Genomic DNA, 27,804 nt, shown 5'->3' with positions numbered 1-27,804 from the left:
CTAATAGTGCAAAAACTATCAGACAACACTGACATTGGTATGAGCAATAGCTGAATAGTGTACAATTTTATTGGAGGCAATTTTACAATGACAGCATAATTCAGTTTCATTAAATTAAGCATTAATTTTTAAGTTAGGTTTCAGATTTTGCTCTATATTCAACCCTCTGTACAAATTTTTACTTTGCACAGAAGTCAGTTGGTGTGTATGGGAGTGTGTAGTTGATACCCAGACAATGGTCCTGAAAAATGACCAGGATTCGAATGTTCATTATTTATTCATGAGGATTTCCACTATCACAGCTAGTCTTTTTTTCGTTCTGTAATGCGCTGTATGCAAGCACATGGAAACGTGTTTACTTTGTTCATGTGCATCATGCATTTCACCCTTTGCCATGAATTCAGACTAGCAGTGCCCAGGGCAATCCATCATGAAAAATCAATAAAGCATTCATGTGCCTTGGAGCAGAGCTCTGAACAGGTGGTATCCATGTCCATTGCTCAGGGTCATTGTAAGTACACACTCACATACACATAATTACTTCCTGTGGTAAGTTCAGGTTTTGTACAGAGGGTTTAACTTTGACCAAAATCTGGAACTTAACTTTGAAATTAATCATGGATTTCATGAAACTGATATAAGTTATCATATTAAAATCACCTTCAACAAAATTGTACACTTTTCAGCTATTACTCATATCAATGACAGTTTTATCTGGTATATAGTTTTTGAACTATTAAGCATCAAAAGTGGGATATGTTTTTTGTAACACCTAGTACAACACATGTATAGTACAACACATGTATAGATCCTTGCCATCTGATTGGATAAGTGCAGGTAACATGACATTCAGAAAAATCTGCTATCCCACGCTCACTCTTTAATGGCAGTGCAATCAAGCGAGCCAGCAGTGCAATAGATCTAGTACACACTGAACTTGTGTATCGTAAAGCATTGATGCATGGGCGCACCCGTTTGCGCTGCCAGCAAGACCTAGAGCCAGATCTAGATCTAGACCTAACTTTTAGTCTTCCTCCTGGATAGGCTTGTTAGTTCTATTTTGGTCTAGACCAGGAATATATCGTGTGTTGTATAAAACCTGTGTTCAGTGTTTTATTATTCGTGTGACAGTTTAAATATTACATTCGGTGCAAGATTAATTATTCTATTTAACTCCGTTTTGCGTCGTTGACCAGAATGGTCAATCTTGCACGCTCATGTAATATTTGGAACCATTGCACCCACAAACACTGAATATTTGTAAACTATATTCTTCTGATGTACTGTAAAACGAGAAATGTTCGCGTGCATTTTAATTTCGCGAATTTCTTATCTACACTATATGCATTGAACGCAAGAGGCAATTCGCAAAAATTTCTTGCCACGAAAAAAGCCGTCGGCTCCAATTTGCGAAAATTTCGTGCCGCGAATATATCATGTTTTACAGTACTTAGAAAACCTTTGTGTTTGATGTTCTCATGTAATATTTAGAATTATATAACGCCTGAAGAGATCCTTGACATTTGATTGGTTGTTTGACATTGATCATTCGGCCTAATTCACTATGACGTCATCATCCATGCAATTGTGTCTCCATTTACCGTGCAATTTTCGATCCATATGATAGTAAAACATCAAATCACAAGGATCTATTTTAGGCGTTATACAAAACAAATACACGTAATAAATGTTTTTCATTGATGCAATGGACAGAATATTTCATTCAGTGAAAGATGACATGTTTGATCCATTCAACGAGGCACAGCCTTGTTGAATGGATCATTGACATTTCATCTTGCATGAAATATTCTGTCCATTGCACTCTAAATATTCATTATTTGTATACCATTGCACCCACAAACACTGAATATTTTTTAATCTACTTTGTACTCTTCTGAATGTACTTTGTAGAAAACATTTGTGTTTGATGTTTGTTTTGTTTTGCACCTGGTACATGTATTTTTTTTCCAGCGTCGTTGAACAGAATGGTTAATCTTGCACGCTCATGTAATATTCTGAACCATTATTGCACCCACAAACACTAAATATTTGTAAACTATATTCTGATGATGTACTTAGAAAATCTTTGTGTTTGATGTTTGATTTGTTTTGTACCTAGTACATGTATTTTTTTTTTTCAAGTGGGTGGTGTCGGAAAGCAGGCTCATCCTGTATTGTTATTTTAATTAAATCAAGATGTAAGTCATGGTGACCAATTGTAAGTCCAAATCAGACATAAGTCTCATCATAAAATGGAAACTTATACATCTAGTTGATTGAAAGTTATACTGGTAATCAACTGTAAGTGGATTCGAGTTATCACTGATTTCACTTGATAAATTGGAGCCCAGGGGTGTACAAAAGGCCAACCAAAAACTCCACTGTATCCAGCTTCCCTTGAGGCAGTGACGTAACAGGCACTACACAGCACCCTTTTTGCACTCACATACAAGTATTACGTAGATGGTTTGCATCTTCTTATATTTGCTACACTCAGTGAAAGAAGTAACAATGTAACTAAACAAAAATCCAGACAAAGTAAGTAGGCTTCATTAACAGTTGCCTTTTATTATCAGTTCCAATGTGTGCAGTGGACACATAATTTACCAGGAGGTGAAAGCAAAGAATTCAGAGTGGTGCATTGGACATGTTACAAAGTTTATATTTGTTCGCCATATTATTTACCAAACTGGATATCTGAGGTTAAGTCTGGAGATAGCCAGACTGTGAGTGGGCTGATGCTGGGATAACACCCTTGTTCACAGCAATGTACTATTTCTTGGGCCAAAAAAGGCATATTTCTGGTGCAAATACAAAATAAAACAAAACAAAACAGGATTTTCTGGGAAATTTGCAGTAACCTGGCGAAAAAACCCAAAACAGTACAATGTGCAGTGGTGTGTACATGACATTTTTATGATAATGGGAACAAAGTGAATACATGAAGAACAATTACAATTGTCCATGTTCCCTGTGAAAACAGAGGTGTTGGTACAGATTCTGTGTACATTATATAAACATTTAGTTGGAGAACATCTAGAATGTCTGATCTTTTTTATGTTTGTCTACATGACATCATATGTAATCCTAATTTCAAGTGGCAGGAATGCTAGATGTGGGACCTCGTGACGGTTTCAAGTCAAAAGTTTTATTGCGTAAAATACAAACTCCGTTTTGGGTGAAAAGAAATGAATATTTGAATGTTTGGCATAAATTCCAGATAGATTTATGTCTTGCAGAGTTTTGAATTTCTTTGCAATGGAATATGTTCTATCGTCTCAACTGCCATGCATCTTTCATAATGTCTTGCCTGTCAATTTGTTATTGCAAGTTCCTTTATCCCAAGGTACCATCTGTTTATACACAATACCATGAAATCACACCAGACAACTTTGTACAAATTTGTAACAAACAGAACGGGTTTTGATTTCTTAGAAATAAAAAATCAAATGAGGAAAGAATCTTATCTATTTGTAATACATTAATTGATGACATGTAGCTAATCGATATTCACCTGTTACCTAACAAAATGAGTTTGTTTCTTACATTATTTCATTTATGATGTGTTCAGTTTTTTGGCATGAGTGTTCCTCACAAATGGTTCATATTTTTCCATCCTGCAAAAATGTAAATTTTTCTCACAGGAAAACACTGGCTAAGTACTTCTTTTTATCTCAGCAATTCATTCAGAAACTTGATTTGGAATCAATTTCCTCTGTCCCGGAAGGGCACACTTGGGTATCAATTGCTTAATAAACGGATGTGCTAAACACGACTATAGATTGCTGGGGAATCAAACACAATGTCAGTTGACAAAACTCAGCATCAGCTGTTTACATCTGACTAGAAAACATTTCTTTTTCTCAGTCTCAACACTTTTTTGCTGATTCTCCAATAAAGAATGGAACTCACTAGTATCTAAGTCCAAAGCTAGGCCTGCAGGATGGAGAATGTGTCATTTTTTCATATACAACATACATATGAATGTGTTTGCTGTAACCACAGAGGTTCCAAGATATGGAGTTACGACTGTGTCATTCCCTTTGAACAAATGCTTGACGTTTATGCCAAACTGATTGTTTGCCTCATATAATAGGAAGACAATCGATTCACACCTCATTGCATGACAAGCCACTTTCTACGGAAGATATGTCTTTATGATAGTAATTACTTTTTGCCATCCCTACCATAGTCAAGATGAATAATACATAATGGAAAGGACACTAAGTTGTGCGAATAGAAATTGGGCAAAGTTTAATGAAATAAAAAGCAAAATTACTTGTCTTGGCATGTCCTGGCACTAACATGACAAATTGATCTATGAAGAACTACATTGTATACTTAAAGATTAACCATGTCAGTTTTATTAGTCACAATTAAGCGGAAAAGTGATAAAATCAGCTTGCCGGGGGGTACTGTTTCAAATACTTTCACAACATGCAGCTTTGACTCACATTTTTGCATTTCTGGATGGGATTGACTGTTGTTTTATATGTTTTGTCATTATGCGAAATGTCATTTCGTTTAATGAATAAACAAGCAAAATACACCTAACTTTATGTCATGGAGTTCAAAATGAATCTGCATTTTGCTCAAAAAGACAGCAGCTTCAAAACACTGATCATTGAAGGCACAAACACACCTGTGTAATTTGTTTGTCCATCCAAAACAAAAAAAAAAGACAGCTGTTTAAATAATTATAGCCAGTAGGAACTCCAGCACTTGGAACTCCTTGGCATAAAATGGCGCACAAAAAGTTGACCTCAAAGAATGCTCTTGTGCTACAAGTAGCTGGACATATATAAAAATCATACAGGCCAACATTACAAACTGATAGGTGTGTAAATATTTCTTACAAATCATAATAAAAATTACATTTGTAATGTTCTTCATACGATGCTTCTTAGCACAAAAAGTGCAACAAAGAGGTCAATTTATTGTACTTTCAAGTGGGATCTATATGCTTCGTTGGTGAGAAAGTATCTAGCACATCCCTTGCTTGATATCACAAGAGATAACTGATAATTTGCTTGCAAGGAAATCCAGACAGAAATTAAGGAATGCACTGTTACGTAAAACATAAGATCTTTAACTCGTGAACAGTGATTGCTCATATAACTTGCATGTAAAGTGGTTAAGTATCTGTGTGTAGAACATAGGTAAACCTGCAAAAGGGGTTACTGCATCTCTCAAAGGGCATCACTGAGTTTTGATGGAATAACAAAGATCTATTAATGCAAATAACACAAAATACAGCATACACAGACCAAAGCACTATGATTGCAATTACTACAACTGCAAAAGTGGACATTTTTGCATGAGTTATTTTTCACGCTTGGCCAGGTAAGATTAATTTTGCTTGCTTTCAATTTCAAGTGTCACATACATTTCTCTAACAAGAACATGTCATTTAATTGCTAGTCACGTTTGCAGACACTGCCATTCTGACTTTCAAGAATTTAATTTAAGGTACTTTTCAGTTTTTGTTGAGTAGAGATTGTCAACGAGTGTGTATGTACCACTGCACACAGAGGGATTCAAATGCAGCAATTCTTTCTTTGGAGTTAGTCAACCTCCTCAATTGTAGGGCCACCTCCAGTACCACTGTCTCCAGCACTGGGACCTCCAGGCATCCCACCAGGCATTCCACCAGGCATACCACCTGGCATGCCACCGGGCATACCACCAGGCATTCCACCAGCTCCACCTGCTGACTGGTACAGCTTTGTTATGATTGGTGTGCACACAGATTCAAGCTCCTTCTGCTGGTGCTCAAACTCTTCTTTCTCAGCCATCTGTAAAATCAAAGCAATACAAAAAGTGACATCATCTGTTTCCCAATAAAAGGGAAAAAGAAAAGAAATATATATATATATATATATATACACAGTTAACAAAAGCATTCATACTCCCTGTAACTTTAGCATCCATTGTGCTTTTCTAGAAATTGAAAGGTGAAATACTGAAAATGTAGCTTTTCCAAATTCATGAAATCTCTTCCGTCGAGATGTTTTTCTTGCAACTGATTGACAAATTGCCCTACATCGACGTAAATAAGGGCCCAGTCACACTGGCCAAAAGTCGCGTAAACACATGAATCACGTAAGAAATTCGAGCCTTACGCGATAAATGCGCGATTTGCGCAGTTCACAAGTTTGTCTGATGTGGAACCTTCGTAGTTGTCAGCCGATGTGCGCCAGATTGGCACTTTAACCCTAAAAAGGCCGGGGGGTTGAATCAACCCCCCCCTCGACATTTTTCGCGACTACTCCGCCGCGCGAAGTTTTTTGACCGCGCCGTTCGCTGACTTTTTACTTTCAAGTCTCGCGCATCTTTTGATACCATTTTCGCGAAAATCGCGCATACCGTTACGATGCTGCATGACATTTTATACATGCCTGTCAGACTGAAAATGGCTCAAAAACGTGATTTTGTGTATAAGGTCTATGCAAATGTAGTTTTGTCTTCTTATTCATAAAGATATGATTATTTTCACTTTCATAGGCTGAAACTAGTTAATTTTAGCATAATTATGCTTTAAATAGGTTCTGTCATAAATTTTGTGGAAAAGAAATGATAAAACAAAAGGTTGAAAACACATAGAAATACATAAGAAATTCATAAAACAATAAAATACATAAGAAATTGATTTTGATACCAAATTTTTTTTTCAAGTACATTGTTAGGAATGCTACAAAGAATGTTTTCACCAAAAATTAGGATTCTAGGAGCTTTAATTTCTGATTTAGAGCAAAATGTATGATTTTATACATGTATTAGCATAATTAATTATTATGACGAAAATTTTCATTTCTTTTTGTGTAGCTTGGTAGAATACACCACAGGTAATGCATGTGCCAAATTTCATGGCGATTGCGCGATCGATGGCCGAGATTTCGGGGGGAGGGGTTGTTGAATCAACCCCTCCTCGGCCACAGAACACCCAAAAAAGCCCGGCCTGGTTAGGGTTAAGCGATTCCATGGAGGCTCGGTCACACTGCCCAAAAGTCGCGTAAACGCATGAATCACGTAAGAAATTTGGTTTTGCGTGCTTGTCCGTCGAGAATTTGACCATTTTCGCTGATTTACATGATGAAAATCACAGATGAATTGCGCAAGAACTATACGGAAAGATCTCGCAAAACACGGGTTTGATGTGCACGCCTCGACAGCGGGAATTGGCCTGACGGGATATGATAAAATGGCCGTTCTAATATAGCGCCAATCATACGTGAGTTGTTAGTGATACATCAGTGATTCATCAGTATTTCATAAGTATTACATGCGCTTATTTATTTTTTTCAGTGATTTTCAGTAATACGTAGGTGTTATAAGCGCGAAACATACGTCATATATGTCTGCTAATCATCAGTGGAAAGTCGTCAGTGAACGCGATAGCGACAACATTTTCGCAAACGATCACTGATATTCCAAGCATATTTCGCGAATTGTTCGCTGAAGAACTACGCAAACTACGTAAAAATTACGTAAAACAGCGCAATACTGCGTAAACTTTTACGCGAAGCTGAGTTTTGAGCTGCTCAAAACTTGGAATCGCGTAAAGCGCCGATCTGGCGCACATCGACGGACTTTTGTACGAAGGTTCCACGTCAGACAAACTCATGGAATGCGCAAACCGCGCATGTATCGCGTAAGGCTCAAATTTTTTAATGTGGTTCATGCGTCTACGCAACTTTCGGGCCTTAGCCAGTGGCTCAAAACTCGGCTTCGCGTAAAAGTTTACTCAGTATTGCGCCGGTTTACTTAATTTTTGCGTAGTTTGCGTCGTTCTTACGTGGACAATGCATGAAATATGCGTGAAATATCAGTGATCGTTTGCGAAAATGTTGCCGCTGTCGCGTTCATGCGCAAATAATGCGCGATTCATATGCAGTTCATTAGTGATAATGCGCAGATTATGCGTGGTTTACCGTGGACCTCAGTCGTCGCGCACAACCACGTATTCGCCCTATATGGGGCCTTTGCGTGCCTATGCGCTGAAAGTATGTGGTTTGTTAGTGATTTTTGCGTGATCTTTCCTTAGTTCGTGGGCAATTCATCAGTGATTTTGATCGCGTAAATTAGTGAAAATGCTCGACGGACGAGCACGCACAACCAAATTTCTTGCGTGATTCATGCGTTTACGTGACTTTTGGGTAGTGTGACCGAGCCCTAAGCACTGAATTGATCAGTGCTTTAGTAGTAGCCATGATAAAAAATCATGGGCATACATACTCGAGCAGGATAAGGGGCTATAAGGATCAGAACCAACACTTGCTGTTGGGTGGAAGCTTGGTGGTCTAGTGGAGATGACGCCTGTCCGGAGATCACGAGGTCGTAGGTTTGAATCCTGCTCGAGTACGTACGCTCATGATTTTTTATCATGGCTACTACTAAAACACTGATCGATTCAGTGCTTACCTACGTCGATGTAGGGTACTTTGTCAATAAGTTGCAATTATGCTTCTGTTGAATACTTCTAGTTGTCAGCTGTACAGTGTGTTCCTAGAAAAAGGTAACACGAGTTCAAAGGTCAGCCATATAAAGAATACTTGTTTTATTCTTGTGATTTGTATATATTAAAGTACAAAGTAACTCATCAGCTTTCATTTGACACCTTATTTGCGTCAACATTGTCACGGGTCACTGAGGTAGGGTCCATCGAAGGAGAAGGGTACAAAACCTACTTTCTCTAAGTTTCTGGTTTGTCGGGTACAAAACCTATTTTTTATGCATTATTTTTTTCATAGCAAGTTTCAATGAAATGCTTTCCTTCTGCTTTCCCCTCTGCTAGCTTTTAGTGAGTGAATGTAATGTGACATAACCAGTGTCTAACTGCTATCTCCAGTAACCGCATCCTTCCATCCATTCTTCTCAATGAACGAAAATAAGAGATGACTGAAATTGATTGCTGAAGAGCAGGGTTTACACCTCCCCACCACGTGATCTTAATGACTTGCAGGCGCATATTCGTCATGAGATCGATGTCCTTCGTCATGATCCCGCAATGGTTAGAAGAGCAGTGCAAGACATGCAACGTCGTTCACAGCTTTGTGTCGACAGGGGAGGTGGACACGTCGAAGGTGTTGGCCCATAAAAGGTAAGGGTTGAATGATACCACACATTTTTAAGATTTCAAACAGAAAAGAAACTATGATTTGATTATTTCTTAAAGCGTTATTCCGGGTTCTGATTTTTAAAAACTTGGAAAAAATGGATATTGTACCTATTACCTTCAGAAGCATCTAATTCAGTGACCGATGGTAGTACTTTTACACGCTTGGTGTCAAATGAAAGCCAGAGAGTTGCTCTCTTATCCCAACTAACCATAATGATTTCAAACTTTTCATTTTTCAAATGCCTGACCTTTGAACTTGTGTTACTTTTTTTTAGGAACACACTGTATAAAAACAATTATGGTTTCATTTCATTTGCATAACAATGGCTTGCCCATATATTCTTGACATCTTCAGAAATATTCATATCCCACTGCAATCTGCATTTTTAGCATTTTCTTTTAAAACTACACCTGTTTCAGACATTTTTAAGATTCCGTGCATCTTCTGTGATGGCTGCACTGCTTTTGTGGAACAATCTACCACAGTTCATCTGCATTTCCCATCCCTTCATGTCTTCAAAAAGAATCTTAATAATATTATTTTTCTTTTTAATGCCAATCTGTAACTGAATTTTGTTGTTAAGTGCTGTGAAACCAGTTATTGACTGTGTAAGAGCACCATATAAGTGATCTGATTGTATTGTATACCATTTTCACAATGAAAGGTACATTTCAGGGATGTCCCTTTATTTTCTGTTTAAAATGTGCATTACCCCCCCCCCCCCCATAACAATACTATGTTGTAGAACACCTCAAGGAGAGATAACTTTGCCCAAAAATTGCTTCAAAGAAGCAATCCATCAGAATTTTTGACAAGATGAAATAAATGGAGGTAACATATATAATGCAATGCTGACTGTAAAAACAAACAGGGAATAAAGTCATATCGCATTCTTTATAGCCGAGTTATTCAAACAAGCACTGTCATTTAAATTGTGACTACCATACTCTTCCATCATGATAAAGACTTATATCCAAACTATTAGAACAGAAAAGAAGCTCATCTGTATTGGAAATTCATCTGGAATTGGTGTTAAATTATTTATCTCAATATGAAATATTTACCTCCGAAATTTTCAGTTGTCAATGGTACAAGCCTTAATCAGTAGAATGACCCGTCTTTGCCTTGATTACACGACGTTTGATAAGTGGGTCACAGACTTTCGGAAGTTTTGGACAAGGAATCTTGATACTTTGAAAGGGGATTTCACTCTATTCATCACATACGCCGTAGCCAGACTGCTCAGACATTTTGCAGTGCGCAGACACAAGATTGTTGATGGCCATTCCTGATTATTATTATTTTTGACATTGTGTCGTGTTATACATCATTTAAAAGCTTATGATCTAAACTTTCATATTACACAATAATCTGAGTGAGGGCGCCCTTAAATTTTTAGGACGCCCTCTTATGTCACATAATTATCATTGCAGACATTCTTCCACATGTTACCACCTCATTTTTTCAAACAACATGATCTTGCATCACAAAAAGGTGTTACAAATGTTGTAGAGAACTTATTCAGCTTTCAGATATGATTTTTTTCATCAATAATATCAGTACCGTACTTTTAACTTTATGAACAAAAGTCTGTGGCAATTACAACCTAAATTTCACACATTTTGTGTAATTTCTGATTTTGTGAATGATGTTAGCCTGAAAGTAGATACACTTAAAAGGATGTTTGTATCTTGTCAAGCTGAAAATACAAACTGAATTGTTCTTTTTACTCTACAATTAGATTAATCTTGTCCTATGATATTGCCATAATGATAAGATAATCAAAGGATAAAAATTGGTATTGAAAATATTCAGACTTCAGATTGTTCATTCCAGTTATTCATATGCTAGTCTACGACTTTCTGCACTCTTCTTATTGAAACAGAATTAACTATCACAGCAGTCATTTTCTTTATGATAAACCTGCATGAACTGAAGTTTCGCATAGTGATGGTTTCCTATGTAATTATAACAAACAGTCAAACATACCCCAACATCAAGACTGTACAGCTTCCGGCAGCCAGCAGGAGGCTACTGTAACCCTATTGCTCTTTACACCTGCCCCACTGGCCCCGGCTAACTAGAGACCTATTGCGGCAATGAATGTGCAATGTTCATCTATTCTACAGATCATTTATGAGGTCGATATTACTGGAACTATACCCCTTCAAAGAATTTAAAGATGTTGAAATCCCTATCCTGAATGTTTTCACTTCATATTTTACTATTTTGACTTAGATAAAATAGATGAAAATTGACCCATGTGTATGATCTTTTCATCGCACACGGCGATCTCTATTACAGTCCCACATATACAGATTGTGTAAGTTCTCCACACAAGAAACCTATGGCAAAACTGTACACAATACATTGCAGTCTGAATGCAAATAAACATGGGCGGGGCCACCACAATTTCTTGGACTTTGAGAAGGCTTTCCTGATTGGTTGAAGGGGGGGGGGAAGCTTTTTTTACACTGGATATCGTTTCCTTACACTGTCAGCCAATCACAAATGAGTTTATAGAGTGGTAGTGTCATAGCCTTTGAATCTGTCAATCAAAATTGGGCCGATTAAATCGGCCAGAGCATTTACATGGCCAGTTTCGGCCTGTTAAATTGGCCTGTGACACAGATAGGGTTAATCCTAAAAAGACTGGGGGGACTTTCTGGGCTCCCTCCTCGACATTTTTCACGATAAATCTGGAACGTAAAAATCTCACGCCGCAACGTTTTGTGACTTTTTAAAAAAAGTCTTGCGCAACTTTTGAGACCAAATTTGCGATGCCCGGGTACGCGGTTCTGAAGTTATGCAATATTTTGTAAGTGCATGTCAGACCCGAAATTGCTCAAAAACGGGATCTTATGTACAAATCCAACGCAAATTCTGTTCCTGACCAAAATTCATAAATGTATTATCATTTTTACTTTTACTGATCAAAGTCAATTAATTTCATGTTCTTTATGATCGAAATAGTGTCGCCGATGATTTCCATAAAAAAACAATAAAAAACAAAGAGTCAAAAACGAAGAAATACATAAGAAATTTTAAAAACAATAAAATACATAGGAAAAAAAATTTTGATACCGCCGTTTTTTTGATGTACATTCAATAAGAATCCTACACAGAGTACCTTAACCAAAAATTTGCAGTTTTGGACCTATAATTACAGATTTGTAGCCATTTTTTGAAATTCATGCATAAATTAGCATAATTAATTTATTAAAAATAAATTTGAATATTTGTGAAATAATAACCAATAATAACCAATAATAATTTGAGACCAAATTTGCGACGCCCGGGTACGCGGTTCTGAAGTTATGCAATATTTTGTAAGTGCATGTCAGACCCGAAATTGCTCAAAAACGTGATCTTATGTACAAATCCAATGCAAATTCTGTTTCTGACCCAAATTCATAAATGTATCATTATTTTTACTTTTACTGAACAAAGTCAATTAATTTCATGTTCTTTATGATCAAAATAGTGTCACTGACGATTTCCATCGAAAAAAAAAACAAAAAACCAAAAGTCCAAAACAATTAAATAAGAAATTTAAAAAATAAAATACATAAGAAAAAAAAATTTTGCTACCCGCCTTTTTGAGACCAAATTTGCGACGCCTGGGTACGTGGTTCTGAAGTTATGCAATATTTTGTGAGTGCATGTCAGACCCGAAATTGCTCAAAAACGGGATCTTATGTACAAAGCCAATGCAAATTGTTTCTGACCAAAATTCATAAATGTATCATTATTTTTACTTTTACTGATCAAGTCAATTAATTTCATGTTCTTTATGATCGAAATAGTGTTGCCGATGATTTCCATCGAAAAAAACAATAAAAAACACAATGAAATAAATAAGAAATTTTAAAAACAATAAAATACATAAGAAAAATTTTTTGATATCGCCGTTTTTTTTGATGTACATTCAATAAGAATCCTACACAGAGTACCTAAACCAAAAATTAGCAGGTTTGGACCTTTAATTACAGATTTACAGCCATTTTTTAAAATTCATGCTTAAATTAGCATAATTAATTAAAAATAAATTTGAATATTTGTGAAATAATAACCTATTCAGTTTTGTAGATTACCTTGTGGGTGATGCGCGTGCCAATTTTCCTTGCGATCACACGGTCAACGGCCAAGATCTTGGGGGGGGGGCCCAATGAGCCCCCCAGTGCTACGAGGCATCAAAATAGCCCAGTCTTTTTAGGGTTAAGGAACAATCTACATCTGGGCCCCGTTTCATAAACATACCAAAGCTGTTATCATAGCAACTCCTGCTGGGATGTCAACTTCTCCTGCTGGAATGTCAACTTGCTATCATTGCAAAATTGCATTTCATAAAATTCTAAAACTGGCATGTCAGCTTAACATCGTAGGAAAAGTTACGATGTCAACTTGAATAATTATATACGAGCCTGATTTCTCCTTTTGCGCCAGGGAAATGATAGCAACTTCAGTGTGTTTCCTATAGAGATCAGTGGCGCAAGGCATGCACTCACTCATCACAGGGATACTGCAATGTGCAGTGATGGTTGTTTTTGTGTTGTCTGCTTTCACTACATATGAATAGACCAGTTTGTAATTCCACTTTGCGCATGAACAGAAAAAGGTCATTTTTACCAACAAGCATTTTGGTTTGTAAATTCACCAAGATAAGCATCTGTGATGCAATGTTTATTCATGTGATCCTTATCTAAATGGTGCTTGCCAGCACATCCACCTAACAGCAAGAATGGTATTTTGCAATATAAAAGGAAATCGTCTGTTATTGCATTCAATACAATACAATGTAATGGATGCCAGATAAATTGTCAAGTGATGGGGAATACTACAAAAATCCATTTTTCATGAAAATTACAATTCCATCAATTTGATATTGACATATGTTAAGGGTAGCAATTGTTCCCCTGCTTTCTGAAAGCGGTTAGTCCACTGCTCTTTCATAATTCTAGAAAAGTGAATTTTTGTTGAATTTCCTTTATATTTTCTTTGTATTGTTGTCCACTCATACGTCATATCCTCTAGTAGTCTCCTCATCCAGCGGTTCCAACACCAAAACTTTAAAAATTCATAACTTTTGCATCGATTGTCCGATTTTCCTCAAACTTTCACTGATGTGTTCTACTAATGTTGCTGCTTTCACTCAAGCCACATTGCTCTTTGGGTTTACCTTCCCTTTAAGCTTATACTGAGCAGCGTCAAAATTTCTATCGCTTTTATGTCGATCACGCAGCGTCAACTTTATCTATCCCTTTTATGTTGATCATGCAACATCAACTTTAGATTTGACGCTGCAGGGTGCAAGTTGGTGCTAATTACAGTGTAGGAGACTTGACGCCGTCGCTCTACCTTTATAAATGGGGCCCAAGGCCTACCAGCCTTCACTCAACAAAGACAGGGGTGCTACACACTTCCGTAAGTCTATGACTAGTTTATCGACCATCACATGATCAAGGTAAAGACAGGACATTCCACTGGTATTAGCTGGCATTGACAGCTGAAAATTTCGGAGGTAAATGTTTTGTAATGAGATCAAAAGTTGGAACACCAATTTCATATCCATACTATGTTTACTTGCCTGGTTGGTGTCTAGCCAGTCCAGCACTTCCTTGCACTTGTCGCGGACCTTTGCCTTGTCCTCTTCACTGACCTTATCCTTAAGCTTATCATCTTCAATGGTGCTCTTCATGCTGTAAGCATAGCTCTCCAGGGCATTCTTAGCAGCTATGCGATCCCTCTGCTTTTCATCTTCCTCTTTGAACATCTCAGCATCTGCTACCATTTTCTCAATTTCTTCTTTTGTGAGGCGACCTGTGAAAAAATAATGATAAAAAAACTACACATACTAACCAAAAACTACTGACAAACTGGGGTAATTGAGGGAGGGAAATCACAAGTGCTGCAACACAAAACTAGAAAAGCACTCTGAGAGCACACACCTCCCCCAAGCAGCTAACACTTCCATCCATACACATACTGTTTGCTGAATATCACCCGATTATCCAATTAAGCCTTTTGTCTTTAGAGCGCATATGCTAACCTCAAATACGCGCAGCTTGAACCCTGCCAGGAGCATGAACTCCCGAGTTCATTGACCCTATCTGCAAAATATCAAAAATCCATAAAATTTAATCATCTGTTCCTGGTGTCATTATCAATCTTTCCCCACAAGTTTCATCCATATCTGTCCACAACTTGTGTTATTTTGCACACAGACAGACAAACAAACAAACAAACAAAAAACCAATGCCAATGAAAACATACCCTCCTTCCTTGGTGGAGGTAATAATAATGTTATCTTCTCTGCAGTTTTCTCAATGTGAAATGAGATGGCTATTGGAATCACAAGGCTCAATGCTATTTGTCAGATATTACCAGACTTAACCTTGTCTGTACAGAGATTGATAGAAGGTCAGAACCCCAAACTTGCATCTGTACTGCAGAGAGGGGATATGCCTTTCCTGTCGATAGGATCTGTGTGTATGTACCCCACATCAACATCAATCAAATCTTTACCAATACCATTCCATGGGGCAGGCACCTTTGGCCCCAACTACAGGGAGATGAACAAGATCTAGCATGCAAGGGGTGACTGGTATGCCTCTGCCATAATGCATGGTTCTCCCAATTGGTATGTAGTACGTCTTTACAATGTGTGACGACAGTTGGCAAAATATTTCGCATGACAACATACACTTGTACATGTGTGTATTGGCAAAATATCAAAATGACATGTTTGTTACAAATGTGTTGAGTGTTCACTTTCCTTGAATTACGTTTAATAGGATGAATGAGATCTTATCATTTTTTTAAGAGAGCATGTATTTGGGGATATGAGGATTTTTACTTGACCTTTGACCCTTTATGAATTGATTAATTTCAAAGGTATGGAGAAAAGAGTAATTTCAGTATCATAGAGTAAAATTTTAGCAATTTTAACCTGACCTTTGCCCCCATGACCCTAAATTCCAATGAAAATCAGAGAGAGAGAGAGAGAGAGAGAGATGGCATGCATAGCATTCATACTTACATACAGTCCCAGAGCATCTTTTTTTTTTTTTTTTTTTTTGGGTAGTGTCACCAAAGGTCAACATATACTAACTCTTCCTATGACAAAGCCATTTACGGAATAATTATTGGCTCATTCTGATGTAGAAGCGTATGGGTCCAGACTTTTGGGATCCTCCCTACAGATTGTCCCAGCAATCTGTCAAAACTGAGCAACATGAGACCTGGGGGTCTTGCGCTCACCGGAGTATTGCAAGTTCACTTTCCATGCATTCTGGCAGACTCTTAACTGAGAACATTGGAAACTTGTAGTGGGTAGCTTTGAGAGCTGGGGGCATGGTGTCCATTTGCATATTCCATCACACTGGTAAAAATACCTGCAAGCAGGGCTAGAACTTTTTTTCTAGGAAGCCAGCCGGGCTCCTCAGGGACCTTTTTAGGGAGCCACGTTTCCCTCAGTCACAATCAGCAGTAGAGGTCTTATTAACATGTATTAACCTGGTGGAGAAGATTTCATTTAGATATAACATGCATTTCTCCACAGTCACAAGCCTGAGATACCTCGTTCTTAGTCTCTAACGGGTTTTAGCACAGTCACAGTATGTGTGTGCGTGCGTGTGTGTGTGTGTGTGTAGGTGTTTTGAGTGGTCCCTCTCCTATTCCCTTCTGTAATTTCTTACCCTGGTCTGTTCACATTGTCTTTCTTTCTCGGTTCTTTTTTTTAGCTGCAAGGTCTGGGTTAGAAACATTCATGTACCGCCACATGTTGATTGATCAGCAGAGCTGCCAACCTTTGGAAGCACAAATCTGTACTCAGCAGCTCCAAAATCCGTATTTTTCCACCAGAATTCGTATTTTTTCCATCTCCCTCTTTTTGCTATTTTGAATTACACTCGTCGACTTCTAAGGCCTACAGGCTCTAAACATAACATTACGACACATGCCGAAGTATCGAGCTGGTCACCAGCATGATGAAGAATCCAAACTACGCAATGTTCAGCATTGATTGATTGCTTTCTCGCAATGCATGTGTACAAGTGCATGTATGTACCTCCAGAAACTTGCTGGGCTGGTTATGAAAGCTTCCACTATCTAGCAGGGGAGGGGAAATGCTTTCATCTTCTCAAGAAAGCTTCTGTGTGAGCGAATGCAAAACTCTGTTCGGTGTTTCCAACTATTGTTTACTATAAAACATAATCATGCGTTGTTTGAACAGGCTTTTTCATTTTACTGGATTTTAAACATCAGTATTTTCTGAAGTACCGGTATTCCAATTTCCTTTACCCTGACTGGAATCGGAAAGTCTGCTATAACGATGATCGCAAAATGCCGCGCTGTGTGTGGTTGCGCCAATGTGCAAACACGTGGTTTCACTTTCAAGTTTAAAGGAATGCGCCATGTGCTCCTGCCTAAGAGGTTACTGCAAGTTCGATGGATCGAACGCACCATAGCTGAGCTGAATGGCTTGTTTACGGTAAACATGCAGTTTACATTCGATACGAAGAAGTCATTACGTCTTTCACGAGGAAAAACATACAAAACAAACAAACAAAAAACACTTACGAACGAATGTTGATAGCCAAAACTGTGAAAAGTAATAAGCAGTTATGATGAGCATGAACTGAAATTAATTGTCATGATTTTGCTGTTTAACCAGGTGATGACTGCATCTCATTGGACCTACTTGTAGTGAATTTGTCTGGGCATACGAGACCTTTTAAGTACTAAGTGATTGCCTTTTTAATTGACTGATTAATCGATCCTTTTCTTATCGTTCAGGAAACATAAGATATTCGATTAAGTACACTATATTCGACTGTTTGATGTTTCCTACTATGCGCCAAAAGAAAGGCTATAGAATCACAATATCTTTGCAATGATTCCTTTAATTCAACCAATGAGCTGGTTCTTCGATCGATATTTCCAGGATATTTACACGTTGTTTATTCCAGTGCGCGCATTCTTTCGTCTGGCACGCACCTGGGTGTGGCACCTGCTTTTGTGGAAATTTCCACAAGGGGAGAGGGGTGGGTGTCAAGTTTCTTTGAGCCAAAGAGACTGCATGTATTCAGTATTTCACAGTCTCCTCGCTCTAATTTATTGTAATTCGTGCTTAAATTTCCCCTTATTCTTTGCTGATATTGAACATTTAGATTTAACTTTACAAAGGTTGGTAGATCGTGGATCTTTTTGTTGTGAGGTGTATGTAATTTCTTTTTTTATCATTCTTTGGAGGGGAAAGATGAGTAAGGGGGAAAGAAGAATAAGAGGGAAAGTGAAATAAAACGAACAGCACGTACGCTCAGCATTCACAGTAAGAAGTCTTTTCATACCAGCATAGTTTTCATCATCACCATCAGACATCACTCAGATCATTTTAGCCTTTTCCTATCAACATTAAGAAACACGCATAGTCCCTCGAGATAAACACCGAGGAAAATAAATAACAAATACAAAGTATCAACACCTCCCAACAACACAAATATTTAGAAAAGACAACACACGTCGCTTCGATTCGAAAAGTATTGCAGCAAAGCGGAGAAATCGCCGTTACGAAAATAACAGTGCGAGACACTTGAAAGAATTACGTTTAAATATTTCAAAGTATAAAGGGAATGGATAAAGTGATATAAAATGGAAGAAATCATACCAAATGAGGTGTGAGAAACGACAGAAATAGAACGATAAGTTTAGTAGTAGGATTAGGCCCTAGCAAAAGTTTGCAGCACCGAAAGCTACGCAAAAATTAATACACATTGGAAACTCGGTATTGCGACGAGATCCTTGGGATCGTCAATAAACGATACAAAACAAAGGAAATTAATTCATCTTGACTGGAAAATAGTTTGTTATAAGTATTCTGTTATATGAGATTTCCTTTAATACATTGAGTTTCCACGATACTCTGGAAAAAAGTCCAAACGCTTTTCACCTGCACATACTGCAGTGCACATTAATACACGAACAGAAACTCACCTCTTCCTTGCAGAAAAATGATGCAATAACGTTACAAAAAACACACACAACACTCTAAAAATCATTTCGTACTTGGGAGGCAAGGGAAAAGCGGAAGAAGTAGAGAAAAAGAAGCAGACATTGCACAACGGAGCGCTTCTACCCAACTCAAAACGAAATAGGGTACTGTTTAGAGTGGCAGCTGGCTACAGTGTGTAGCTAGCTAAGCTACTATACTCACGCTCCCCAGCCGGCCACACATGGGGATACCACGGCGATCGATGTATACCACGGCGATCGATGTATACATCCAGGGTCTGTATGTTGGCAACAGGGATTCAGGCGCGCGAAGTTCCGTTCGGTGTACACAGTACGCAAGCAGCGAAATGCATGTGCGCACACTATTCTATAATAGAAGCGACGAACACACACACGTCGGGTACACAGACACAGACACACACACATGCGGGCAACGCGGGCCGGCTGGAGAATGAAACATGTACAGTGTGCAGTCTATATTGCAATTGCAGGGATAATAACTTCGGGCGTAAGGGCTCGCTGCGCCAGGGCCGCTCGCGTTCGTCAGTTAAATGATAGTGTGTGTACATAAACTAAATTCTGTGTCGAAAAGTGAGGCTATACGGCAAATAAACTTTAGGAGCCAGCCGGGCTTTTTTCATACATTTCTAGGGAGCCCGGAGCGATTCTGGGGAGCCAATGGTCCCCGGGCTCCCGCTAAGGTCGAGCCCTGGCAAGGTACACTGTACCTTATAGAATGTTGGACTATGCAGTTTAAAAAAAAAAGACTTAAAGCCCTATCACTTTTGATTCTAGAGAACAATATTATTGAATATTCCTTAATTTCAGAGGTTTGGGGGGGGGGGGCACTGCAATGAACAAACTTAGAACTACAGTCATCAATGTACAAACACAAACTTTGCTTTACCAAGTCTGGTTCTAGAGAATTGTAAATATTCCTTAATGTTTTTTTTTTTTTTTGGGGGGGGGGGGGGCGGGACTAGACCCCCTCGCGTCCCCAAAGGGGAGCATGGTGCCCTGTTGAACAAATTGAGCAACCTGTCAAGTTTGGTGAATATTCATCAAGGGGTTTTTCAATGATTATGAACATGTACAATGCACACCACCATTTGGACCCATTCCATCCCACAAGGGGGGAAGGGGCACCCCTGATTCTGCCATAAACAAACTTGAAACAACAGTCGTTCATCAATATACTTACTCATTGTACTAACTTAGCTCAAACACTTCTTGTTCTAGAAAAAAATCTTTAAAGATTCCTTACTGGGGCATGGTGCCCATTTGATGGATTTTATCCCCCTAGGGAAGCTACCTGCCAAGTTTGGTGAAAATTCATCAAGGGGTTTTCAAGAAAAAGATGAAAAATTACAATTTAGGCCCGAATTTAGGCCCCCTGGGGCCCCAGGTGGGGCATGGTGCCCATTTGATGGGAATGAGATTCTATCCCCCTAGGGATGCTACCTGCCAAGTTTGGTGAAAATTCATAATGGCATTTTCAAGAAAAAGATGAAAATGTACAATTTGGGCCCCCTTAGGACCCCTCCCCATCCCCTTCCCCTGGGTCCCAGGGGGGGGGGGGGGCACCCCTGATTCCGCCATGAACAAACTTGAAACTACAGTCATCAATGTACTAACTCAAAGTACTAACTTAGCTCTATCACTTCTGGTTCTAGTGAAGAAGATTTGTTAAGATTTCTTAATTTTGGGGTGTTTGGGCCTTAGAGGTGGGTCATGGTACCCATTTTAACAAATTGAGATCCTAACCCCCTAGAGATGCTACCTGCCAAATTTGGTGAAAATCAGTCCATGAAGTTCTCAAGAAGAAGATGAAAATGTCAAAAGCTTACGCACGAAGGACGACAGACGACGCACGAAGGACGACACACAACAGACGCCGGACGAAGAGCGATCGCAATAGCTCACCTGAGCCGAAGGCTCAAGTGAGCTAATAATTTGCAAATGAAAAAACCTTCAGCAGGTAAGCTTACCTTTGTCATTGGTGATGGTGATCTTGTTTTCTTTGCCAGTACTGATGTCAACAGCAGAAACATTCAGAATGCCATTTGCATCAATGTCAAAGGAGACCTCAATTTGGGGAACTCCCCTTGGTGCAGGGGGGATGCCAGAGAGCTCAAACTTTCCAAGAATGTTCTATGCAGTACCAAGGGAAATCGGAAGAAGAAAAAAAAGAACTTAATTTACTCCCTCAAAAAATGCAACACCTTTGTCCAGTTTTACATAATTCTGTTCCCAGTGTTGCTGTAAGGCACTTTCAAAATCATTTACATGTTTTTAAATAAAAAAAAAAACACATAAAAGAATGACAAATATACAGCATTGTCTAGGACTGCTGCAAACACAAAATCTGCTCCTACTGAGAGCTGATGTAATCACACCAGAAGATAAACTCCTTCAGTACCTGCCTGCAAATTGAAATTAGTAGGTTAATAGCCTGTCAGACGACTGTGCTCTCAGACAAATGCAACCATGATGAAACTTCACTATGGTGTCTTGATGAAATTTCATTAATTGACTTATGAATACCTCTCCAGGGACCACATCAGTATTATGTATTATCTTTTCCATATGAAAATATTACACACACTGTGACTTTCCTGTTCTACTTGACAGAGAAATGACTGAAATTTAGTGCATTGTCCTTAACCTTAACCAGGCCGGGCTCTTTTGGGTGTTCTGTGGCTGGGGAGGGGTTGATTCAACCCCCCCCCCCCCCCACCGAGATCTCGGCCGTCGATCACGCAATCGCCATGAAATTTGGCACGTACATTACCTGTGGCGTAATCTACCAAGCTATACAAAAAGATATGGAAATTTTCATCATAATAATTAATTATGCTAATATATGCATAAAATCATACATTTTGCTCTAAATCAGAAATCAAAGCTCCTAGAATCCTAATTTTTGGTGAAAACATTCTTTGTAGCATTCCTAACAGTGTACTTGAAAAAAAATTGGTATCAAAATCTATTTCTTATGTATTTTATTGTTTTATGAATTTCTTATGTATTTCATTGTTTTTTCGACCTTTTGTTTTATCATTTTTTTCCCACAAAATTTATGACAGAACCTATATCAAGCACAATTATGCTAAAATTAATTAGTTTCAGCTTATAAAAGTGAAAATAATCATATCTTTATGAATAAGAAGCGAAAACTCAATTTGCATAGACTTTATACACAAAATCACGTTTTTGAGCCATTTTCGGTCTGACAGGCATGTATAAAACGTTATGCAGCGTCGTAACGGTAAGCACAATTTTTGCGAAAATGGTGTCAAAAGATGTGCGAGACTTGAAAGTAAAAAGTCAGCGAACGGCGCGGTCAACAAATTTCGCGCGGCGGAGTAGTCGCGAAAAATGTCGAGGGGGGGTTGATTCAACCCCCCCCCCCCGGCCTTTTAAGGGTTAATAGCTCTTTTTAAAGGCCCATATGAGTACTTTGCATTCCTGCCAAATAACCCCCCCAAAAAAAAAACAAACAAACAAACTAGAACTATCACTCATTGTGATTAATAACCCCTCCCAACACTAAGGGAGTTAGCTGAATTCATACCATTGCATGATTTTTATTCAAAACATGCAGTTACCATGGCAACACATTTTTCAACAATGATGAAAGATAAATTTTGCACATCTACGTTATACCGTGATCACATGTGCCAAATTTGAAGCCAAATGCTAAAAAAACCGAAAGAGTTAGCTGAACCACAATTTTTGTATGATTTTCATTCAAAATATACTGTTACCATGGCAACACATTGTTCAACAATGACGAAAGATGAAAGTTGCACATCTTCGTGCTATAACAGTAACATGTGCCAAATTTCAAGCCTAGTGCTCAAAGACTGACTTAGTTAACTGAATACATATATATATTTGTATGATTTTTCAATCAAAATATGCTGTTACCATGGCAACACATTATCGTTCAACAAAGTCAAAAGATTAAGTTTGCACATCTAGGTACCATAGCCGTCACATGTGCCAAAATTTCAAGCCATATGCTCAAAGACTGAGGGAGTTCACTGAATCCAAAATATTTTTGTATGCTTCTATAAGTAGTGAAACAAGAGACCCGGGGGTCACGCGCTCACCTGAGTATCGCAAATTCACCTTCCATGCATTCTTGCAGACTCTTACCTGAGAACATTGGAAACTTATGGTGGGGGTAGCTTTGAGAGTGGAGGCATGGTGTCCATTTACATATTCCATCACACTGGTAAAAAAAAAATACCTACCAAGTACACTGTACTTTATAGAATGTTGGATTATGCAGCTTGGGGAAAAAAGCCCTATCACTTTTGATTAGAACTAGAGAAAAATATTATTAAACATTCGTTAACTTAGGAGGTTTGAACCCCTGGGGCCCCCCCAAGGAAAGCATGGTGCCCATTCAAACACTTTGAAATCTTATCCCCATGGGAATGCTACTTGCCAAGTTTGGTGAAAATCCATTGTTGTTTTCAGAAAGAAAATACAAAATTAAGGCCCACATTTGGACCCCCCCCATCCCATCCCACTTCCTTTGTTCCCAAGGGGGTGTGGGGAGGGGGGGGGGGGGGTAGGGCACCCCTGATTTTCCCATGAACAAACTTGAAACAACAGTCATCAATATATCAACTCATTGTATCAACTTAGCTCAATCACTTCTGGTTCCAGAGAAAATCTGTAAAGATTCCTTACAGGAGGGGGGGGGGGGGGGGGGTGGGACCCCTGGGCCCCCCAGGTGGGGCATGGTGCCCCATTTGATGGAATTGAGATTCTATCCCCCTAGGGATGCTACCTGCCAAGTTTCGTGAAAATTTGTGATAGGGTTTTCAAGAAAAAGATGAAAATTTACAATTCCCGTCCAAATTTTGGCCCCCCTTTGCCCCTCCCCCCCCCCCCCCAGCTTGGGAAATTGAGATTTTATTCCCCTAGGGCCACTACCTGCCAAGTTTGGTGAAAATTGGTGATAGGGCTTTCAAGGAAAAGATGAAAATGTACAATTTCGGTCCAAATTTAGGCCCCCGGGGCCCTCCAGGTGGGGCGTGGTGCCCATTTGATGGAAATGAGATTCTTTCCTCCTAGGGATGCTACCTGCCAAGTTTGATGAAAATTTATGATAGGGTTTTCAAAAAAAAAGATGAAAATGTACAATTTGGGCCCCGTTAGGACCCCTCCCCACCCCCTGGGTCCCAAGGGGGGGGGGCACCCCCTGATTCCGCCATGAACAAACTTGAAACTACAGTCATCAATGTACTAATTCATAATATCAACTTAGCTCTATCACTTCTGGTTGTAGAGAAGAAGATTTTTTAAGATTCCTTCATTTTGGGGGGTTTGGGCCCCCCTGGGGGCCCCCAGGTGGGGTATGGTGTCCACTTGAACAAATTGAGATCCTATCTCCCCATGAATGCTACCTGCAAAGTTTGGTGAGAATCGGTCAAGGGGTTGTCAAGAAGAAGATGAAAATGTAAAAAGTTTACGCACGCCGGACGACGCACAGCCGGACGAAGAGCGATCGCAATAGCTCACTTGAGCCTTCGGCTCAGGTGAGCTAAAAATTAGTGAACGAAATCCTATTCTCAACTTCAAAAATCCACATGTCACATGCCCATGTTCAATTATTCTTCAAAATCCAATAATGTGGCTTGCTTCATTTGGTAATACTTGAAATTAATTATTTACACAACAAATTTCTAAAGAAATAGGCAAAAAAAACATGTAGAAATACTAATGAAATTTAGCATCTAAATTCAAAAAAAGTGATAAAAAAGTTTTGAATGGCTGGCGAATACATTATTCCCTCTTTGCAATGTTACTTCCTTTCCTGATTGGTCAAAATCATGACAATTTGTTTATTGGAATATTTGGGCTTTACTCCAGCACACACCCACCCCCCCCAATCACTTATTGAACAAACTATGATCCCATCCCCTTAGGATGATTCACAATAACAAGATGTGGGATGGACAGAGTAAATCCAGCAACCATTTGCCTCTGGCACCCTTTAGGGCCAAGGCAGTATATACGGCAGACTTTAATTTCATCATGGGGGGGAAGAGACCCAATGGTCTTGTGCTCACCAGTGTATCCCAAGTTCACTGTCCACACATTCTTTCAGACTATTACCTGAGAACAACATATCAAACTTGGCGAGCTTTGGGTGTCATCAAGGGGGGCATGGTGTCCATTTGTTTAAATTCTATCACACTGCTAATAATACACAGATTCTTTCAACCCTCCTGCAAAAATGTCACTGATATCAACATTGACAACACACTTATACTAGTTGATAAGGTGACAAAAGCAACTGGTACTGATTTTAAAGCAACTCACATGTTGATGGGTTAGAGGGTACTTTGTACAAGACTCTCATACCATTTTGCGGTTCTTGACTGGACAGAATATATAGAGCACATAGGGTTGGCAGATAGATCTCTTCAGTACTCACATTGTATTTGGTCATGCTACGCTCCCCCTCATAGACCTGAATAAGTACACCTGGCTGATTGTCAGCATTAGGTTGTGAATTTCTGTGACTGCTTTGTAGGGATGGTTGTGTTCCTCTTAATGAGAGGAGTCATGACTCCACCAGCTGTTTCAATTCCCATGGACAGAGGGGCAACATCCAGAAGAAGCAACTCCTGCACCTCATTTGACTTGTCTCCTGACAGAATGGCTGCTTGGACAGCTGCACATGAAAACAAAAACATAAAATATCTGTATGGTAACTCATGCAAAGTAACATGTTGTGCATTCATCCAACATACTCTTACGAGTCAAATTCACAGAGCGGTATCATTGCGTTTTCTCTGATATTTGTGCACATGTCATGCATTAAGATGAGTGGGATGACAGCATGAGTATCCTGTTTGAATGCTAAAGATACCTTAACCCTAACTAGGCCGGGGGGGGGGGGCCTCCGAGGCCCCCCCCCTCGACGTTTCGCGTGATGTATCGCTAACGCGAAAAGCTATCGCCGCGACGTTTCATGACTTTTTTCTTTCGAGTCTCCCGCATCTTTTGAAACCAAATTTGCGATGCACGGGTGCGCGGTTCCGAAGTTGCGCTTAAATATGTCCGTGCATGTCAGACCAAAAATTGCTCAAAAACGTGAATTCGTGTACAATTTCAATGCAAACTGTGCTTACTGGCAAATTTCATAAAAGTGTGATTATTTTGGGATTTTATTGATTAAAATCAATTAATAACACATTTTCTTGACCAGAACAATATCGCGGACAAGTTTCATCGAAAAAACAATGAAAAACATAAAGTCGAAAAAAACACAGAAATACATAAGAAATTCAAAAAAACAATAAAATACTTAAGAAATTTTTCTGGATGGCACAATTTTTTTCTCTTATATTTCCTCAGGACACTAAAAAGAACATTTACACAAAAAATGTGCCCATTTTGAGCTTTATTTAGTGATTTATACCAAATTGTCTGATTTCCTGCATCCTTATGCATTATAATTAGCATAGATGATAATTTTTTTTTAAATCTAACTTCGTGGTACTGTAGATTACATCATAGGCAATATGTGTGCCAATTTTCGTCGCGATCGCGCGGTCGACGGCCGAGATCTGGAGGGGGGGGGGCCTGGGAGGCCCCCCCCCGGCTCTATGATCTACCTGAATAGCCCGGCCTAGTTAGGGTTAAGTGACACCAACATTAAAGAAGAAAGGTTCATCTGATGCTCCTGGAGTGTATCCTTCATAGAATTGTAACTACTATACAGGGTCCCATTAACAATTCTTCTCCATATAGCAAAAAATCTAAAATTGAAGGGAAGATCAGTGACATAAAATGCAAGTGTTTTGGCCCTAAGTAGACCCACTATGAGGCCTCTATAGGAACCGTGTGTGCATTTTGAATATCTTTGTATCCCCTTTTTAACATATGTTCATGTCAGTGTTGGCATTAAAAAATAATAAATAAATAAAAAAAATTCAGTGCACCATTGGTATGGACATGTCTGTCAGAGGTTTACATATTTGAGGCAATACTCTGGAACCAGTCTTATCAACAAGAGAAAAGTAAAGCATCTCCAGCCAGTAGAATGATTCCTGTCAGGCTCAGTAAAATCTGATCATCATCATGCACCTTCAATTGCCTAGCCATACTACTTTTGGATTGAAAGATGATTAAAATTGAAACCTTCTGCCCCTAGGGGCCATCTGGACAATGGGAATACAGGAGCCATATCTGGATTTGGGGATGGTTGAAATGTATCAATCTATGGCCACTGGAAACATCTTTGTGTGTCCAAATTCCAATGATACTCAGAATGACTGTGGCGAAGTGTTATCAAAATCTGACCATGGGCTTAAAAGAAAAAAAAATCATAGACGAAAAGCTTCTGCAATAGTTCATTGGTGCCCTTTTGTCAAGAGACCTTAATATTAAAATAAAGATGATTTAAAATATATGATATGACTGATTTTAGAAAAAGAATTATTAAAGAGAGTCTTGAGCCGCACCAGATTTCACACTTGTTACTGCCCTTGAAAAAAGGATAACTAGAGAAGCACTCTGAGAGCGCAGACCTCATCCAAGCATGCAGCCCATTTCCACCACTGATCTTGTTCTCCCATAGAGATATCAGTAATTTCCACCCATACGTGCTTATTGTGTGCTGAAAGTTGCCCGATTTCCCAATACA

General features: G+C 38.9%; 1 protein-coding gene across 1 annotated transcript in view; it reads right to left on the bottom strand.

The window, feature by feature from the left end:
• Positions 1-2,543: 2,543 nt before the first annotated feature.
• The window catches only part of LOC139740099 (heat shock cognate 71 kDa protein-like), a 42,082-nt gene continuing 16,821 nt past the window's right edge, over positions 2,544-27,804 (bottom strand). Inside the window, 5 exon segments of the mRNA XM_071650684.1 lie at positions 2,544-5,795; positions 14,707-14,939; positions 21,119-21,281; positions 25,588-25,656; positions 25,658-25,827. Of these exon segments, the coding sequence (XP_071506785.1) occupies positions 5,565-5,795; positions 14,707-14,939; positions 21,119-21,281; positions 25,588-25,656; positions 25,658-25,827 (866 nt within the window). The 3' untranslated portion in view covers positions 2,544-5,564.

Source organism: Diadema antillarum, unplaced genomic scaffold (assembly GCF_040938485.1).
Source record: "Diadema antillarum isolate AM-2024a unplaced genomic scaffold, OU_Dant_1.0 seq00000835_RagTag, whole genome shotgun sequence".
NCBI lineage: Eukaryota > Metazoa > Echinodermata > Echinoidea > Diadematoida > Diadematidae > Diadema > Diadema antillarum.
This window is presented reverse-complemented; position numbering and strand designations above follow the sequence as displayed.